The sequence below is a fragment of the Sinohyriopsis cumingii genome, chromosome 8 (genome assembly GCF_028554795.1).
Source record: "Sinohyriopsis cumingii isolate HCF-2022 chromosome 8, ASM2855479v2, whole genome shotgun sequence".
Lineage (NCBI taxonomy): Eukaryota > Metazoa > Mollusca > Bivalvia > Unionida > Unionidae > Sinohyriopsis > Sinohyriopsis cumingii.
In genome coordinates this window covers 94,167,159-94,189,120 of record NC_142968.1, presented here as the reverse complement: position 1 = coordinate 94,189,120, position 21,962 = coordinate 94,167,159, and the positions used below count along the sequence as shown (strand labels likewise).

General features: G+C 36.9%; 1 protein-coding gene across 1 annotated transcript in view; it reads left to right on the top strand.

The window, feature by feature from the left end:
- The window catches only part of LOC149794163 (uncharacterized), a 73,487-nt gene that overhangs the window by 24,957 nt on the left and 26,568 nt on the right, over window positions 1-21,962 (top strand). Inside the window, exon 3 of the mRNA XM_089968254.1 lies at window positions 10,020-10,392. Coding sequence (XP_089824380.1) covers window positions 10,020-10,392 — 373 coding nt within the window. The remainder of the gene's footprint in view (window positions 1-10,019; window positions 10,393-21,962) is intronic.

The following is a 21,962-nucleotide window of genomic DNA, read 5'->3' as shown; positions in this document are numbered from 1 at the left end:
CGAACAAATCCAGCATATACACAGAACCTGAAAGAAAATCGAGGCTTTCTTTCATTTTTTCATATTTATCGATGTAGTCCAAGTTGATTCCGTGATAGTTTTTTTCATTGCTGATAAAATCTTCTTTTTTTGGTTCTGGTGTTATTATCTCCCCGGGTGGAATTTCAGGCCAACCCAATACGGTCCTAATCGACGAATGATAAATATCTACCATATACGGCGATGATACCTCGATGATCGATGATAATGTTGGTTCATGCGAAGATATCTTTATTCCTGGAGTAGCATCGCCGGTTATATTTGATATCCTGCTGGTAAATTCCTTATCCAGCTGCTCAATTTCGTAACTGCCTGTTGGTATACTAACAGTGAACCAATCGGGAGATCCATCGGCGCGTTTTTTATTAGCGATAACAAGCGAATTGTTTGACAATAATTTACCAAATGATTTTGATCTGATATTAGGCCAGCTATTGTAGACACGCAATTGTGTTAACGCAATTTCTTTGACGCTAATTGGTGTTTGAAAATTAATGCTAAATTCAGGCTTGGTTGAGCTTAACGATATTAGTGTTGTTGTCGGCGGTGTCGTGTTTGTCACGATCTGGGCTAGCTCGGACATTATTAATATTCATTTGTTCAATCTCGGAGTAAATACCGATCATTGCCGAAAATTCTGGATCGGAGATAACGCCATCATTGAGACTCTCGGAAAGTAACGATGATAATTTCGAATACGCGTCGTTGACTTTGGATAGTTTATTCTTGTACAACGATAACTTTTCACTCGTGCACGAGGATATCTTTTTCGCTACGATATTGAGAACACCAGCGATTGTTGTTGTCGACGAGATTATTATCGTTGCAACGATTGGCGCGATTGTTGTTACCGCGGATAAAATTATTCCAGCACCAGCGACTACCGCAGATACCGTGTACACGGCAATATCAATGGTAACTAATCTACGCTGGTATTTCCTTATTTTTGTTTGATATTCGTCGAGGAGCTTTTTTAGCGAATCCTGCCATGATCGCGCCTGATTGTATCGGTAATCCGATGCGGTCATTTATTAGTATCTTACGATAACAATTGCGGATAATATGGCGTGTATTCGGATAAAAATTCGAAAATTACAGAATAATTCACTGAACTTATGCTGGTTCTGTCTGGTGGTTCTAGCGTGAGTGTTGTGCTATATTCACCTAATATAATAATAATAAAAAATCCAGGGCAGAATTCATGAATTTTCGAATTTTTATCCGGTTGTACCTTAAATTTTATATCGGAGATAATATATATTCGATATGTGCCAGCAATTGGCGCGGTAAAGCTAAATGTGTTACTATATGGTGTCCAGTCATAATTAATCATGGATAACACAAATGTTAGACTGTATCGCGCAATACTTTCTATCGAATTATTTGGTAAATAAATTCTCTCTAGTCTTCCAAATTTTTTTGACGATATTTTTTTGTTAATATCGCTAATTTTTGTAGTTGCGTCGAGAAGTTTCGCGTTATAATCTTTAATTTCTCCGTCGTACACTGATATATCGACCTTTTGACGCGCTAATCCGCGTACCACGTTAATTTCATCGTTAATTTTAGTAATATCCTCGTCAATTTTTCTTGTTTTCTCGCTGAGGTCGTTATGTGATGTTTTATCGACTTTTTCGTTTACGATTTGGCGTACCGCGTTAATATCATCGTTGATGGATTTTGTTTTCTCGTGGAGATCATCGTGTGACGTTTTATCAACTTTTTCGTTTACGATTTGGCGTACCGCGTTAATATCATCGTTGATGGATTTTGTTTTCTCGTCGTGTGATGTTTTATCGACTTTTTCGTTTACGATTTGGCGTACCGCGTTAATATCATCGTTGATGGATTTTGTTTTCTCGTCGTGTGATGTTTTATCGACTTTTTGACTTACTAATTCACGCATCACGTCAATATCTACGCTGATTTTAGTAATATCCTCGTCGATTTTTCTTGTTTTCTCGCTGAGATCGTTATGTGATGTTTTATCGGTTTTTTGAAATATTAGTGCACGTGTCGCTTCAATATCTTTGTTGATTTGGGCGATATCTTCATTGATTAATTTTGTTTTCTCGGTAAGATCGTCGTACGCATCCTGACGCGACAATCCACGTGCCGCTTCAGTATCTTTGTTGATTTGGGCGATATCTTCATTTATTTTCTTTGTTTTCTCGCTGAGATCACTGTATAGTACTTTATCGCCTTTATTATCCATTGTGGTTTTTATTTTACCAATATCGGCAATAATTTTAGTGATATCATCGTTAATTTTTCCTACCTTATCGCTGAGGTCATCGTGTAATTCTTGATCAACTTTTTTCTTTTCTAGCTGATCTGCGACGAATGAAGTGTCAGTGGATTTTTTTATATTCTCGTCAACTTTTTTGCTAAGTTTACCCAAGGCATCGTCAAGTTTTTTTAAGATCGTTAGTTAATTTGGTTAGTCGTTTTGTAAATTTTTCTTGAGCATCATCGTAGGTTGCCTTATCGACTTTTAGCAGCAACGCCGCTGATAACTCCTTGTCGGATTTTTCTACATCAGCGATATTGGCCTTCGATGGCAACTTCGCGATAAGATCAGTGACGTCAGCGATGGATTTTGTTACCGAATCTGACAAGCGAGTAAACTGCTCGATGCGTTCGTTATATTCGTCTCGCTTGATTATATCAGCTATTTTGACATTGCTAGTTTGTAACCGCCCTTCGGTATTTTGAAAAATAGCAACTTCGCCAGGATCTATCTCTGACAACGATAGGAGATTGTTAATATCACTCTTGGTTGCGAATTTTGATACATCGATACCTTCTATTTCTTTTTCCTTTTCCTTCCTGAAGAGGGATCTACCATAAATGTCAACCATGATATTTATCTACGGTATATTCAAATAAAATTTTGTTATAAGGACCGGATGATTTTGAAATTGCTTCGAGGACGTTAATTGACTCCGGGCCGCATATTGGTGGATCCGCTAATGTTTGTGTTGGAAGAGTCGAATACCAAACCGGAAGTTTCAGCGAAGACACGTAGTTGATAAATTCTTTCGGTGGTGCTAATCCGTACGAGTCAAAATAAACGACTTCGCGAGGATTAATCGCGTAGGCAACCCAGTGCGTACCAGGGCCGGTATTTTCATCGAGATTTATTATTCCTGTCTCGGTAGGGTTTGGTTTGTCTGGTAGTTGATCTCGCATAAATACGCCTCTGAAAAATTTTATTTTTTTTTTCTTTGCTTCGTTGATTAGATCTAAATTTGATAGGGGCGTGTTAATCTTAGGCCGGATCCGTACAAAGGGGGTCGTCCTAATCTTAGGCCGGATCCGCGATGATATTTTTTTTTACCGTATCGTCCTCCTGTAACACTTTCTATTATTTTTTTACCCGCGAATCCTAATAACGGCGATGCAATAGCAGATAATAAAGGCAATAGGAAAGGAAGAAATCCGCCTACTTTGACCATATCTTTGATGGCGCCTATGGAAAGGCTCACATGAACACCGGAATTTGCTGATTTGGCCTTGGAAAATCGTTCACGCTGACCTCTAGTTAGCGATAGTTTGTTAGGTCCACCGTGAAGTTGATTATTTTTCAAGGTTAATTTCAAACCGCGTCGCGCTGCTGTTGCTGCTTGGAGCTTTTTTATCTGACCTGGGGTCAGAGTTACACTGACGTGTTCGTATGGCATATTAATAATCGCTTAATCTAAATTTGGAATTTGTCACATGTTCTCGACAGGAGCATCGATGACTCTCATTCTACCGCTGATTCCTTCCAAGATCATTGTTCTATCGCTGAGGATCACCGCGATGGCTCTATATAAATGATTTCCTGTTTGAATTCTAGCTTTGAAATGGATATCAACAACGGATTGTTTTATCAGGTCGAGATGCTCCAGGGAAAAGTAATAGATAGGATAAAGTTTATTAAAATCTAGCTGTGATATTTGCAATCCGGTATCGATATTTTGATCGCGACCCATAAAACTTAGTAATCGATAATACGCGCGAGCTGTCGAATAGTTGGCAAAATTAATTGATATTTCCTCCGATGGTTCTTGCTGGCCATTTACTCTCAGTGACACATTTGTTGCGTTGATATTATCGAATATCATATGGCTGTATAATTGATGATATCTTCGCGTGTGCAAAAAAGCGATAAAGATATGCCTAGGTGCAGAGGTACCTTGCTGCGATGCAATACGCCAAGTAAAATCACCATCAATATCGGTAGTTATGGAATCTGTTGTTGTTGTTAGCCATGACATGATAGATTTACCGCCTTGATTCATGAATGATAATAATTTTTCTTCTTCGATTATTGATGGAGTTATCGCTGGCATCCACAAGGTAAATTTGAGTAATTTTACCTGGCCGGCATTTCCCGCATCGAGAGCATTTATCACGTTAGTAGCGTAATCGATATTACCTTCTCGCCAGATAGCATCATCGCTATTTCCTTTTCTGATAAGTGTTATGGTATGTTTCGCTCCGTAGATAATTTTTCTGAAATGCCTGCAAAATCCGAATATATGGGATAACGGAATAGCACAAGAGAATCTTCTGCGAGCTCCTTGCAGCATTGATTTTCGCGTGGCAAATCCAAGATTATAATCATTATTAGTGCCAACAGGGAGATCTTGGATACCTGCAAGGCCGGCTGGAACGTTGCGATCGTTGGGTTGTCTGATGTCAAGCGGCCTACTATCGGGACGGTCAGAATTATCTTTGGCAAACATCATACTAGGACCAGCTGATCTAGTAAAATCATCCGAGTATCTAGCTAGGCCTATTATCGTCGTTGCTAAGTCAACATCATTAGTAATTGACTCAATCTCTCTTCCGTCGATCATGTAAGTTGCGCTCTTGAATAACGCCATAATACCGTTGTTAACAAATCCGACTCTAAAATCTGCTCCATAGGCGGTATTATCCGCTTTAACAACTTCCCCGATAACTTCGATATATGTCTCAGATGGAAGAAAATATCTTGTTGTATCGTGAACTTGAATTTCCAATCGATTATTTGTATTTGGTTCAACTGCATCGTACGAGAAATACTGGAAATCTCGCACGGATGTGTCTCTGCCTACAGGCTCGTCCATGTTGAACACTTCATTTGACACTTGTGCGAACATTTATTATTAAGAATATCATCTAAAACGAAGACCACTGCCTGAAATGAAGCTTGTATTTGCAACTTCATTTGCGAGATTTGTCTTAGCAACTTCCTGCGCTATATTTGTCTTAGCAACTTCCTTTGCGAGATCATTTATTTTTTTATTTGCTGCGTCGTTTATGACTTTGCTGATTTCGGGTGGCATTTCTCTGGTGCTAGGTAATTTGACGGGTTGTTTTTTGCGCATTAAATTTAATATTTTACTTTTGACAACATTGAAGCCCTTGCTGGCCAAATTACCGATACCAGAGATAGCAGTCTCGCCGATCTTTCCTATTGCTTTTAACCCGAACTGTTTGATCACGGGTCCGATTTTAGGTATTATTCGCGTAACAAGACTTCCAATGATATCGCCGAATCCATTGCCGTGAATATATTTGTACACGGGCAATCTAGAGTTTACTATGCGGACCTGTTGAGGTCTGCGCTGATGTTTGTGAACAATCATGTTATTTCAATTGTGTTGTTTTAATCGATGAGCTCATCGACGAGTTCCTTGTAAATGTGAGAATTAATGATGCCGCCGCGGAATAACCGCTGACAAATATCTGAGGCTTCGTTGATTACTTCGCGAGAGTTATTTCCGGCTCGTTTTCCTCCGATTAATACCTCGAGGCGAGACACGTCGTTGACAACACTGTCAGGGCAAATTGTATATCCGCTTCCTGTTTTTGGTTTTGGAAATTGCGATGGCGATAACGCTTCCTCGAATTTTTCTCCTGACGATGTCCCTGATGATGACGTTAGTGGCGAATATATTTCTGGTGAAGATGAAGGGGTACCCTTAAAAAACCAACCCTCTGTTGGATCAATACCCCATCTTATTTTGGGGGGGGGTAAGGAACCCTTCCAGTTTGTCAGTTCGGGGTCGAAGGGGGGTAATGGTTTGGGGGGGGGGGATGTAGGGCCTGGCTAACGTATAAACATCTCTAGTAGATGGTGGACTTTTTGTCGCTGTCGCTATTTCTCTAGTAGATGGTGGACTTTTTGCCGCTGCCGCTTTTGTTGATTTGTATTGATCAACCTTCAATAAAAATTTTGCAAAATTTTCATCATTGTAAACTATCGGTTTTCCTAAACTACCAAAATAAATTATCGCCTGCCAATCAATTTCTCCGACTTTATCAGCAATATCTTTTCTCAAAAATAAATTTTTAATTTCCTGAGAATCATCCGCAGCAACTACCATTTTTTTAATATCGTCATCGATTAAATTCATATGTTCTTTGTTCAAATAACTATCTGCGGGTAATTTAGGATCAATTATTAATGAGCCGTTGTACACAGATGGTTTATAATCGCTTGGTTGAGTTACTGATTCCTGATCACTCTGATCTTTTTTCTTTTTTGATTTTCTCTCCTTTTTCTGAGGTGGAGTTCTTTCTTTTGGTCTAGCTCCTAATTCCTCTGGTTGAATTATTGGTTCCTGTGGTTGAATTATTGGTTCCTGTGGTATTACCCTTCTCTTCCGTGTTTTAGCTTTTTCTTCCTTCTCCTGTTGTTTTCTTTCTTTCGCTTGCTGCCTTTCTTCCTTCTCCAGTTGTTTTCTTTCTTCTGCTACTTGCTTATTATATCTTTGTGTGTCTCTTGCTGCTTCTAAAAATCTCCTGTAACGCGGATCCGTTACCATACTCACATGTGTTTTTCCCGAGTAAACTTTATATACCATGTTGTACCAATTATCACGAGTTCCGTATCTTTTTTTTCCTATTGCAGTCAAATATTCATTTCGATCGCTAAAATAATTTTCTGCAAAATCGCCAATTTGATCTATAGTATACAGTGCCGAGAGCGGTCGTGATATCATATCCCATCCCTCATCGGTGAAATTTTCTCTTAAATTCTCGATATTAAACTTCCCTTTTATCATTACAGGTTTTCCTCTTACAGGTTTTCCCTTATCTGCTCCAGAATCAATTGCAAGTTGTTGCCCCTGTTGTGCTGCTGCTATTGCTAATCGCTCGGGTAATGTTCGTGATTGTTCCTCAATACCTTTCAACATAGGAAAAATTCCCTTTTTCCTGGTATCTGGATCTTTTTCGTCGCCAAATACAACTTGCTCGATTGTTCCGGTAACTGGCTTCAACCATTTCGATGATGCCTCGGAAATTCCATGTTGTACATCTTCGTAACCACGAACATTTCTCTTAAATAATTGTTTTGTCGGGATAAGCTTCTTTAATGCCGCTAATTGCTCTCGCGCTAATCTGGCAGAATGAGGCTCTCCAACCGTACTAGCTTTCGGACTCATATTATTTTCAACTATATTGTTTTAATGCGAGGTAAAATTAGGATCAGCAGCCAAATCTTCGCAAACTTCGTCGACACCAGAATAAATTCCCCCCCCCCCCTTTTTTACTTGTCTAGAATCATTGATTTTGCACACAAAAAATTGCAATCGGGATTGAATTTACGCAAATTAATTTTCGTGGGAAGGTTTATTTTTGAAATCTGAGGCTTCTACGGAGAAAGTTCTCGTAGGAAGCTTTATTTGGTCTGGAACGTCTGGTCTGTAGAACTTCCCTGCTGCTCTATACAGCCCGTAATCTGGTATATATCATTAATTAATATGTATATATTGCTACAAGGAAAATAACAATACAGGTTTTGTAATTTCTACGTTTGTATTTTGACTATAAAAACTATATCTGACAAAAAGCTGACTTCCAACTTCAAACCATTACGTGACGATATTGACAAACTCCTATTCACATCACTTCATGGTGTCTGAATGTAATCTAGGCACGACACTACATATTTGAGGGGTGGAAAAACAACTGAGAATACCGCCATGTTACATGTACTTTAGTTGAACCCTTTTTGAACACCTTACAAAATCACAAAAATAGACACACATTAAGAATTAGAGCTTAATTGTGATTAAAGCCTTGTGTCTTCCAAAGTGCACGTATTGTATAGTATATCTTCAGTTATTATTCGATGTGATTTATTACTTGACTGTATTCTTTGCACAAAGATGGTCTTAGTTTCTTGTTAAATTACATTTTATATTTAGGATGAAATTCCTGGGTATTTTGTTTTTAACTGTAAAGCAAAATACTGACTTTATATGCAGAACAGGCCAATTTAACACCATTACTTGTGGTTTTATTTTTCTCTTAGTCCAAGTTATAAATGAATCTCATTTGTGCTTTTTTAAAACGACAGTTTGCGTGAAAAGGAAACTCATTTACAAATATTTAAGCAAAACATAATCTTTCAACCCCCGCCCCGTCAAAATTTAATCATACTCCTGGAGCAATGCAATACGCATGTGCGATCACTGTCCAGGACAGACGTTTGACAATCTAATCATACAGAATTATGCAGCTTGACTATCTATGGACTTCTCTTTATGTCATGTAATAACTGTATACCTGGTTTTTAATCAGAAAGCAGCAATTCACGGTAAGAAATTGACATACATCTTCTGGACTCTAGAACCAACACTCAGAACATTCTGTTGACGTTCTACTCGTTCCTGTTTTCTTTTCATTTCTATATTTTCTTTTACTACGAAAGATTCCGCATTCATTTTAACAAACTTCGTATGAATATAAACATACATACCAAATTAAATTCCGTTAGTCCAACAGTTTATGCATAAACGTTCTAAAATTGATTTCATTAAAAAATTATATTAAAACACTGACTAAAAGGCACAAGCACAAACATGTGACATGAAATGTAATCACAATATTCGCATATTTAGACACACAAGCTTATTATCTTATATTTTCTTTGTTTTGTGAAGACTTTATGATTCACATATTTTACCAAAAAATAAGTATCAAATATACCAACATCAAATTCACACAGTCAGTACGCAATCTAGTTGTCACTCTCGACAGTAATCTTTCATTGCAACAATATGTGAAAACAACATGCAAGGCTGTTTATCTGTAGATGACACGCATCAGCTCCATTTGCAGTTTTCTTTCGGTCGATGCCACCAACACACTTGTGTGTTCCTTAGTTCTATTCACGACAGGACTCTTGTAATTTACTTCTGTCTGGTTTGTCTCAGTATCTACGACAGAAAGTTTGAAAAGTTCAAAACACATCTGTTCGGATTATCCTTAGAGTACGAAGAAATGAGCACTCCATCCCTGCTTTGTGACCTCCACTGGGTACCTGTTCAATCCAGAATCAAACACAAAATATGTTGACTATGCCACTTTTCATTGATTGGCTCCATTCAAGTATACCTATCTGACCTCACCCATGTGTAGATCCATCTAGAAACTTACGCCCCTCTTCCGCCATCTGGAAACTTACTTTCCCCTTCCGGCACTCGTACTGTCATTGTTCCCACTGTTGAAATGAACTCATATGGACAACGTTCTTCTGCATACCAGGGCCCAGCTAAGTGGAACGAATTGGCCATGATCTTAAACATAAGGATATTGTGATTTCATTCGAGAGGGCTCTAAAACTTAACTATTTCGACAAGAAGAGACTTGAAGACTAAATAATGTTTGTTTCCTTAATTATTTTCAGCATCATTTTAGATTTGTAATTTCATGGTGTTTGTTTTTGTAATCTTGTCGCTGTATGTGTTCTTATGTTTTATCTAATATTGTAAAGCACTTAGAGCGTCTATAGATTAGACGCTGTACTACATCTAAATAATAATATATCGCGGATATACAACAAAAGACATCAGCATAACAATATGTTTAATATTGCAGTATAGACACATGGAAAGAGCTTACCAACCGACTAACCATCATGTCTATCTCTCTAATTTCTTTATCAGCGTCAGCAGCACTAACCATCATGTCTATCTCTCTAATTTCTTTATCAGCGTCAGCAGCACGACAACAACGGCAAGTGTGGTGTGTGTGGGGATCCATATGACATTGTACTGCGAGATCACGAAGCGGGAGGAAAGTACGCAACTGGGATTATCTCCAACCGCTATACCACCAATGATACGTCCATTCTCGTTGTAATTGATATTACCAACTTCCTTGGCGGTTATTTTGAATTTCGGATATGTCCTCACAACTCGTTTAAAACACCAGTACAGCAGACATGCTTGGATAGACATCAGTTGAAAATTGAAGGCAATAGGTACAGATATTATCCATCTCGCAGAGGTCCCCATCACCTGAGGGTTGAACTTCCGAAAGGAATGTCATGTATTCAGTGTGTCCTTCAGTGGAAATGGCACACAGGTGAGCGTTATCTATCTATCTATCTATCTATCTATCTATCTATTTATCGATCGATCGATCGATCGATTTATCTATCTGTCTATGGCTTTATATATTTACCTATTATGTGTGACAGAACAAATTTGAGCTGATCGCCAACCGTTGCATTGTGATGATTAATTGCTCGTTGTATAAATGGATCAGGTAAGTACAAATTCGAGTACCAGAACTGTACATATGTTTACTTGCTTTTAATGTCTGCAAATTACCAATGTCGACAAACATGCCTCAGCGTAATGCTAATTTTGTTCCACTAAATGAAACTACAAATGTGCTTGTTACCCTAGTAACATACATACATTTATTTATAGTATAGGGGCCCCGAGTGGCCGAGTGGTCTAAAGCGCTCTTCGTTACGGATCACTGCCATCTCACCTCTGTCTGCGGCGGTTCGAGTCTAAGATTCAGCCAATGTGGGTATGTGAGAAAGCTTGCCAGTAGCTTCTCGAGGGTCGGTGGTTCTTTCCGTGGTTTTCCCGGGTTCTTCCTCCACCATTAATACTGGCCGCCATGTATAGCCTATCGTGTGCTGAAAAATGGCGTTAAACCCCACAACAACAACAACAACAACAATTTATAGTATATCTCACACGTACACGCAGCAGAGGTATAATGCGTGCGTGGATAATTTCAACAAGCTATACATTTAACGAATAGTAAGTGGAACAGCTGTCGTGTTAATCAGGCGGAACAACAGAATATATGAGATGTCACAGACTACGTTATTCAACAGCCTCAGTAATATAAAGTGCGAGAACTCGTCAAAGTCTTGACAATAATTATTCAAGATTTCAGTCTCAATGATTTATTACCTCTTATTTATTTATTACAACCATGATGACGTTCACAACCGTGTCACAACGAGTCGGAGTTTATGAAATCCCTTGAAATGAAATAGTAATCGAACAGAAGTGTGGTTGTTTTTTCTCTCTTGCAAACGAACTCTGTTAGTTTTGCTTAACGAAACGTAACTAACGATTGCGTTAAATGGATAAGTATGTTGCATGAAGAAAACCATGCAACATATTTTAATTATGGGTAAAACATTTTCAACAGATCACATTTACCTGAATTAAAATTAGCTTTAGTTATGCGCAAGCAAGGTGGGGATGACTAATATCTTTTGGAAATTAACATTAGACCCGGGGATCAAAATAGGTCTATTTATTTGCACCATATCCTTCGTTAATGTAATAACCTCTTGCATGGAATTTTTTTTTTTTCATGTCAAGTAAAAAAACCCAGATCTTGCTTATCTGGAGTTTTATTTTATTTTAGCGCGCATTTTTATGTAATTAAATGCACGACGAAATGTTTAAATTGCATTTTAACTTCTTATTCGACTAAATACGCGCTTTATTCATATTGTTTAGAAAGAGTAACGATTTGACCTTTTTTGCTGATGCTCATGGCATGGAATTAAGTTTGGAATTAAGTGGGTCAGGCATGTTATTCAAACCGACAATGCATTAAGCAGCATGACGGAAGTAGTACATATACTTAGAGACAGTTTCTAAAAGCTCTAAATTATGTTACATGGCAGTTGTATGTCACCTTTCTGACCAAAATCGGCACACCATATGCCAAATTCATAACTTTTCAAACACTAGACATGTAATTTGAATTGGTCTGATCGTCAGCTTATTTTCTTATATGTAGCGACCCCTCTCAGGTTGTATTTTATCTATTTAGCTAATAATCGTTGAGGTGACCCTCCTCCCCATAGGCTTTAGATTTTGCAAAGGATTTTATGTGTAAATGTGCCCTCTGGAGGTCTATAGTTGTGGGTTATGTAAAAACTCAAAACATTTTATTGCCAAAATATATTTAGATAAGAATTTTAATTTGATCTAAAGTATAGACAGGTTAGTACTCAAATTTAGACAGGTTAATACTCACATTTAGACAGGTTAGTACTCAAAAGGGTTCCCGTTCTCATGTTCACCATGTTCCTTTCCCCAGTTTTAAAGAGTTGAATTAAAGAGGGTTGTACTTCTTTCCCAGGCATTGCTGTAATAATCTGGTTTCATCCGTTCTTCATTTTTTTTAGTGATCTTTGGCAAGGATCTTCATACGGTCCTTTGTTTGCTACATGTGTGTTATGGCTATATTCTGTGCTTTTCTTATATTCCTGTATATATGTTTGGACTGGAATAATGGTCACAAGCTTAAGAGCTATAAACTTTTAGACTGCTACTTTGGCTATTTTTCGCGCCAACCTATATTGTTATAGATACAACCTAATCCTACGCCATCTGCAGGAAGTGTCATTAAGTATAGTCTCAATTTTAATATACCATTCGTTATAGGAACAAATATGCGTGAAACTGAAAAAAAGAAGAGATAGTAACATGCATATTGCATTTTTGATTCACCCGGATTGTGCTTCTGTTTTGGAGCAGGTTAAAGCGATACGAATCCTAATAAACAATCAGAGACGATGTACTCCAAATTACCGTAGATAGGATTTTTTTAAACACATGTTTGAAATGCCTTGTTTTATTTATTTATACCTTGTATTAATACCTTACCATTTATTTAGTTTAAGGTGTTAATTATTCCATTATGTTTTACATTTGTGAAACTTCCCCGTTTGTAGAGGAGAAAACAGTTAATCTCCAAAGGTCGGAAATTTTGACAACCGGTTCTCGTATGGTTTCAATTTTCGGACAAGTCATGGCGTAATATATTAGGGTTTATTGGAAAAAATATAAATATATAATAACGAAACCATGATAAATACAAACAGTTATAGTACTCCTTAAAAAATACATTTTTCAAAACACATTGCGCAGAGCTACAATTAGATTTCCTCTTTGGAACCACCCAAGATAATGATTGTTTCGAGTACGCGTATAAACTCTCAAATGGGGGTTTCTTCTGCGATTAGTTGAATTGGATGTTTTTCATCGTGCACATAGGAACGGTTTTTTAAAATTCCTTTTCTTGTTCTGATTGGACCCTTTTCCGAAAAGCTGTTTGAAGAACTGTACCGGTAGTTCGGTTATGTTCAGTGAAGAGTTCGAAAACAATGGTGATTATATAACTGCAAATTATTTTCTTATCTCGCGTAATCGGAACGTAGGTTCACACAGCTGTTTTCGTTAAGCCCTGGATGGCTTGTCAGAACGGTCAAATACATCTTCTAGAAAAAAACTACAAAAAAATACAAAACAAACCCAACAAGAAAATATTATTATTAAAAGACGTTTCAATGTCTACATGAAGAACGTGTCTTGAAAAAGTTAGCACGGTAAGCACGGTATGGCCCTTTAGGTTAGCCATATACACAAACACTCTTACGTTGTGCACGAGAGTTGTTAGCACATTTCGGTTGATTATGTGTGATTTGGATTTTTAAAGTAGCTTTCAAAAAAAAATTCAGTCATATCGCTACGATGTCTGCAGTGTGGCAGTTTATAGCGATGTATAGCACTGGGGCATCATGCAACAGACATGTAGCATGATCTCCCACCCAGTCACATTATCCTGACACCAGGCTGACCAGTCCTAACACTAACCTCTTAATACTGAGCGCCAAGCGAGGCAGCTGTTAGTACTATTTTTGTAAGTCTTTGGTATGACTCGGCCGAGGTTCGAACCCACGACCTCTCTCGTCCGAGGCATACGCTCTAACCACTAGGCCACCGGAGCGGTCGTTTCGGTTGATATTTTCAGTTGAAAAATAAATTTAATAGCGTTTACTGACGCCTTCGATCACGAAATTTACAATCATTGGTCATTTTTGAGATTTTATTTACCTTCATTGTTTTCTACTTTTTTACAAAGCACGTCAGAACTTTACTGACAAGTAAAATCTGAAATGGAAGACAACTTGAACCAACATTGTTCTGCTAGATGACTGTATATGGTACGAGTAACTATAAATATTCTGCAGATTTATATTCCTATGATATTAATTGTTTGTTGATGAAAGCTATAATGCACCGTGCACAATACACAGTTGGACATGTGAACACTGAATCAGCGTATATGATGAGAGCTCAAAATCTGATGAAAAATTTGAGCAAATAATTTCACGTGTTTTTTCATCATGGGTTGAAAATATCAACAATGTGTCAATTCTCTTATATTTGATGATTCCAAGATCATGAAAGCTTTAATTTGATCTGTTGCTTTACGGCATAACTACACACATATGTTATCAAATGCTGAGGTAATTTGATTAAAAGTGCCCTACCCAAGGACACAACGATAGCTGACACAAGGTGGTCTTTTTTTTGTTCATAATGGGCAATTTATTAAAGAAGAATATATACCCAAGAACTCCGTATACGTCGCATATGCATCCCTACTGCAATGTGTATTGTTTCTGTTAGATAATACATGACATTGACGTGCCTATAGAGAAATTAATCGTGTTTTGATGTACTCCAAGGTTTGAACAGGTTAACCCTTTTACAGTATCTCGCAAATTAAAATCATTATTTGTAAATATAATTTCACCGTGAGTACAAAAAAACAATTTTTTCTATAGCATGGGTCACAAAAAGTATTATTAAAGCAAGTTATTGCTGTGCATACTATTTACTCTACGTACATCAATGCCCGTTTGCAATAATTATAATTACAGATTTTAATCAAATAGAAACACGGTTGGTGAATAAATACAATTGGAAGAGATGCATTAAACTCACTGTTAGAACTTAACTACAGGATATCAAATGCGAAGTTACATTATTAGAAAGCAAGCCGACCTCAGAAGACGACATTGAATTCTTTTAAGCGTGCTGACTTTTTAAAAAAATCAAGTCGGCAGACATAGAGAAGCCAACTCTGGTTTCGTTTTACCAGTATAAACGGGAATTTTGAAAATAAATTTAAACAATGGAACAGTTTTTAAAGTGAGACAGTCTAGTGCTTCGTGCATGGACATCGATGACCCAGCGCTTCCCAGAAGATTTGGAGGAGAAAATAAAAATAAAATCATTTGATGAATTTGTGAAGGTCAGAATAGAAGATGATTTCGCCGACAATATGATCATTATCACGAATATAACTCCGTTATAATTTGCTGTCATTCCTGGACGGACTGCCAATAAAAGAAAGTTAAAATTTGAGAATTTGAACGAATGTTGCAGATAAAAAATGTATTTCTTTAGTCCTTGCATTTTCCACTTCAGGAAAGGCATTGTCTCCAATGTTAGTTGTTTACGGCATGAGGAAGGTACAACATATTCTTGTACCAAATGTATGGATCTTACGTGTGTAGGAGAAAGGTTGGGGTGATAAGAGAAAGCTGCAATGGATTAAAGTGTTTTCTTTCAAGTAAACATTTTAATTTATTTTAAAATTAAACATAAGCATTTTCTGAGGTGTAAAACGATGTGTCCCAGAACATACAGTGCACAAAAATATTACTTTATAAATTAATGTATGGTGTCCCAAGAAATAAGGTGTCCCAATATAAACGGTATGTATGTATGTATGTATGTATGTATGTATGTATGTATGTATGTATGTATGTATGTATGTATGTGTGTATGTATGTATGTGTGTATGTATATATGTATGTATGTACGTACATACGTACATGTATGTATGTATGTATGTATGTATGCATGTTTGTATGTATGTATGCATCTATGTATGTATCTATGTATGTAATGTAAGTATGTGTATGGCAACAAAATTAGATAAAATGTGAAATGAAGACCCACATTTCTACTTTTAATACAGTACAAGATGTGCATACAATTGACTTACAGACAACACTAACTCCTACTCCTCCTCTTCTTTTACTTGCTCTTGTGTTTATTATTATTATTATTATTATTATTCAGTCCAGCATACATGGCGCATTATACGCCCACAGCATGTTTTCAGATTCGATGTATTTTAAGCAAGAGACATTCATAGCTTTTACTTTGGATGGCATGTAATGTATGGTGGTAGTGGCATATTGTAATTTTCATGTAGAAAAATTGCCCTGATAGGCCCATAGCAACTGACTATTAGGAATCATAAAAATCCTTGACGGAGCCGTAGTAACTGACTATTAGGAATCCTAGAATTCCCCGATACGGCCATAGTAACTGACTATTAGGAATGGTATAAAGCCTTGATAGGGCCATAGTGCCATGGTACCTAACTATTAGGAATTGTAGAAAGCCCTGATAGGGTCATATTAATTGACTATTAAGAATCCTTGAAATCCTTGATAGGGCCATAGTGCCATGGTACCTAACTATTAGGAATTGTAGAAAGCCCTGATAGGGTCATATTAATTGACTATTAAGAATCCTTGAAATCCTTGATAGGGCCATAGTGCCATGGTAACTAACTATTAAGAATTGTAGAAAGCTCTGATAGGGTCATAGTAATTGACTATTAAGAATCCTAGGGTCATTGTAACTGCCTATTAGCAATTGTAGAATATTCAAATTTTATTTTATACTTTATCCCCGCGCAAAATCTTTAATAAAACAAAAGTCAACTTGTAGGTGTTCGATGCTCATGCCTTTTCTTAATTGTGTCCAGTAACAACGAGGCCATCTTTCTTCTTCTAATACCTAATTGATTATGAACGACTCACGGCTGCACTTACAACAATGTTTAATCGCCTAAAAGAATGATGTTCTAAGCGACAATTAGAAGAAAAACAGCTCGCGACACGTCTGACTTTCTATCGGGGTCAGGCATCAAAATGTCAACTGTCATACTGCTGTCTAAACAGAAAAACGGAATATATATTATAAACAGGGCTTGCGCTCAACGAGAGTGCTGAAAATGGGATATGAATTTAATTCACGACTCCTATAATTTTATATCAGCACACGGTGCCTATATTAAAATAAGTAAATAGGACGAATACTGAACTTCAAGACTGATGCTGATGTTGTACATACACCTTGGAAAACATTTATTACCTGCTCCAGATCTTGCCAATTAATATTGAGAGAGAGAGAGAGAGAGAGAGAGAGAGAGAGAGAGAGAGAGAGAGAGAGAGAGATGAGAGATTTCCACTGTGATTAACGACACATGAAATATCGGAATTCCTATGGAAATGAGACGGTCTGACTACGTACGTGTCAGTAAGTAATTACATTCTTTACAGAAGCAATTCATAACCATTATGACACAGGATGTGTCAATAATTTAGGTCCTTTACGGCGACGAATTCATAGCCATTATGACACAGGATGTGACATTTTCTCATTGGTATGATGTGATGTTATTTTTTTATGGAAGAATGGAAGATTACATCACTGTCAGATGCAAAGAGAAATATTACACAGTACCTTTGTTATGACAAAATATGGGAATCTGTCTCCATAAATGTGGGAAATAGGCATATTCATAAAATTGTCTTCGTATGACCACATGGTGTACCTAACAATGCGGGACTATAAATTACATATAGAACAGCACGATGAAAACAATGATGAACTTCGACATATTTTGGTTTTTACCGCCTTAGGCCCATTTGGAAGTGTCGCTCCCCAAATGAGGCGAAGTGCGTCATGAAGAGAAGGGTAGCGAATCGCGAATCTTGTTTTCCACGACTGCTTATTAGTGTTGGAATACTATAAAACCTTTCTTACTGTCATGTGACATGTTCAAAATGTTTTCTATTATTTCAACTCTCTGAAGTCATAACTTCGCCCAAATGAACTATGCCCCGTTTATTAAAAAGCTATTGTCAAGGCTTTTTCGCCAACATTCCAATTTATCTTGGCATATAAATACTTGAAATTTCAACCCTTAAAATATTCATTAGTTTCTGCGGAGATATTTAGTCTAAATCCTTAACTCTGGCAAAGCTGTCTCAGTTAATTTGTATTTATAATAAAGACTGTTTCAACAACATTCTGGTATAATTGGATAGAAATGATAGAATTCACGTAATTTCAAGTAACATCTTAAGATTTGTACTGGACTTTTATGTAAATGAGCTCCTGAAGATGGCTAATGGAGTAGTCAGTATTTACTGGGAAAGGATGGGGAAATGGAGGATTAGAAGTAGTCAGTATTTACTGGGGAAGGATGAGGAAAAGGAGGATTAGAAGTAGTCAGTATTTACTAGGGAAGGACGGGGAAAGGGAGGATTAGAAGTAGTCAGTATTTCCTGGGGATGGATGAGGAAAAGGAGGATTAGAAGTAGTCAGTATTTACTGGGGAAGAATGGGGTAAAGGAGGATTAAAAGTAGTCAGTACTTACTGGGGAAGGATGGCGAAAAGGAGGATTAGAAGTAATAATAATAATAATAATAATAATAATAACAACAAACATCTATCCTTAACGAGGATAACACATTTGGTCATGGCTGACCCATCTGCCATGTGGTCCTCAGTTTTTGTAATCGGCTATGTTTTAAATTATTTTTTTTTAAATATTTGTAAACAAAATAAGGAACGAAAAACAATATACAAAATAAAAATAGAACACCATGCACATAAAAAGTTATCGTCGCACACTCATTCATACATATTTAACATGAATGACTATATGGGGAAAGGAGGATTAGAAGTAGTCAATATGTACTGGGGAAGGATGGGGAAAGGGAAGATTAGAAGTAGTCAGTATGTACTGGGGAAGGATGTGGAAAGGGAGGATTAGAAGTTGTCAGTATGTACTGGGGAAGGACGAGGAAAAGGGAGGATTAGAAGTTGTCAACATTTACTGGGAAAGGATGAGGAAAAGGAAGATTAGAAATAGTCCGTATTTACTGGGGAAGGATGGGGGGAAAAGGAGGATTAGAAGTTGTCAGTATGTATTGGGGAAGGATGGGGAAAAGGAGGATTAGAAGTGTAACTTGGAGCAGGATCTGACTTACAATTGCGCCCTCAACATAAAAGCAAAGAGCCATTCACCCAACCAACCCCAAAGTCAGTAAGATATAGACGAATTATTAAGTGCTGGTTACAATTATTATAGATAACTGATGATAGATTCCCAATACAAAGCTATAACCTACAATTAACCTGTCGTGAACACTGTAACTGTTGGGTAAATAAAGTTAAAAATCTGATTTTTCATACGAAATGGGAGAAATTTGGGCTAATCAAGGGGCGGATGATGAGAAACTCTTTTTCGTTATATTTAAACAACGTTGTAAAGATATATTTCAAAACCCTAAATGGAGAGTTAAATTCAATGGATATTTGGTTACGATTATATAATAAGATCAGAACGATCTAAGTTTCCAATGCTATATAGATTGTTTGAATTCTTCACAGTGTTCGCTTGCTGTGCATGTTCAGAACCTTCCCCATCATTGCAGATATTGATAGGTTTTTAAAATATTCCCATGTTGAAAGACTGTGTCCTTTGTGCGCAGATGTAGAACACGAGTTTCACTTTGCTGTTGAATGTCACATGTGTAATTATTTGAGAAAGGCCTATGTACATTCATACGTCTATTCAAATGCAACTCGCAGCAAGTTTTATAAATTTATGCAGAAAATCAATAATAATATTGATATCCTACATAATTTTGCTGTTTACAAGCACAGTCAATAAAAATAAAAAGGTCAGTGTGGTAGTCTTTTAATAGTTTATGTTTCGTGAATGTACCAATTTATAATACATTAATGTGTTTAAAGAAAACAAACCTCCAAATAATAATAATAATAATAATAATAAAATTGATCAGATATAGTCCATTCCATGCGCATCAGATTTCGCTTTATTTGGAGTGTAGAAATCAATAAAATCACCCGTTTCTCTATATTTGGCGTGTAAATTATGGTGGTGTTTTGCATGCTATAGTGACCAGTGGAATACCCTGATAAGTCCATTGGGACTCGCAATTAACAATCGTGAAACTTTCATAGATTCTTTTATGTTTATGCCTTGATACAATTTTTATTCTTGCCTAGTTCCCGTGCTTTACTAACTCATTTGTGTTGTACGATTCATATTGTAGAAAGATTATTTATAATCTGGAACCAATGTGCTCGTTACAAATCTTGAACGCACTATCTGATATATAAGTGACACTTATAAAAAATTAAAAAAAAAAACCGCTACACGTTTCATTTAGTATTGCGGTTAAACGAGACACAAAAAATAAAATATGTCCCATGTCATACTATTGTCTAAGCAGAATAGAGGAACATCTATTATAAGCAGTGTTGTTAACCATTTGAAGGCTAAACAATGTATGGATAGTGGTAAATAAGTTATGAGTAACAATGAGTATTTTATAGTTTATGATGGCGGGTGAAGGACTCACAGTACTAATTTAGTTTCCATAGTAAACCTATGCAAACATCATGCTATTAAAAATTCAATAACTTTAAATTTCCGAGTGTTCATGATCAAACCCATATTTATCAGTAAAGATGAAACCTGGATGACAGCTTTTTTGTAGAAAAAAAGGATATGAGCTACGGCATTATCTGGACCTAGGCGTGTTTGAAACATGGCCTTTCAATTCCGCACCACAGAGTCAGGTGCTAATTTTAACAATGAGTATTCCAAGCTCAAGACTGTTCAAGCACTGAAATTCCATCAAGAAAACAATGCCTCTGTTTTGTATCTTCAGTTACAATTAGGATAAGCTCTTAAGAGATTCTTTTCCCTACAAAATAACTTTAATTAGCAACCAAACCTGGTCACCCTTACCCATATATACTTTGTTAGCAGCAGGGAAGTCGTACAGACCAGGTGGCTCAGATAAATTTAACCCTCCTATCAAACATTTCTCCGTAGAAGCCTCAGAAAGCAAAAATAAAGCCTCCTACGCAAATTAATCCGCAAAATTTCAACCCAAAGTGCATTTTCAGACATAAAAAAAAACAACAAAATTTAGGGGGGGTATTGTAAAATTTGTTTGCCATAATTGAATTATGGTGGGCTGCGGATATTAATTTTATTTCACAATAAAACAATATCTTTGAAAATAAGATGAGCCGGAAAACTAGCACAGTTGGAGAACCTCATTCTGCCAGATTAGCGCGAGAGCAATTAGCGGCATTAAAGAAGTTTATTCCGACAAAACAATTATTTAAGAAAAATGTTCGTGGTTACGAAGATATGCAACATGGAATTTTAGAAACTTCGGCAAAATGGTTGAAGCCAGTTACTAAAACAATTGAACAAACTGTATATGGTGACGAAAAAGATAAGGAAGATGAGGAAGCCAGAAAACGTGGAATTTTTCGCGCGTTGAAAGGTATTGAGGAGCAATCACGAACGTTACCCGATCGATTAGCAATAGCAGCAGCGGCAGCGCAGCAGGGTGGACAACCTGCAATTGCCTTTAAAGTAGGTCGTAAAGGAAAAACTGAAGCAAGACCTAGAGGGAGAAAACCTGGAGTAAAAAAAAGGAAATTTGATATCGATGATTTAAGAGAAAATTTCACTGATGAGGGATGGAATATAATATCACAACCGCTATCTACGATATATAGTTTAGATCAATTTGGTCAACTTGCTGAAGATATGTTCAGTATTCGAAATGACTATTTGTCTGATATAGGAAGAGGAAGATATCCAACTCGTAAAAGTTGGTTTAGTATGTTATTTAGAATTTATGATGGAAAAACGCAAGCGAGTGAAAGGG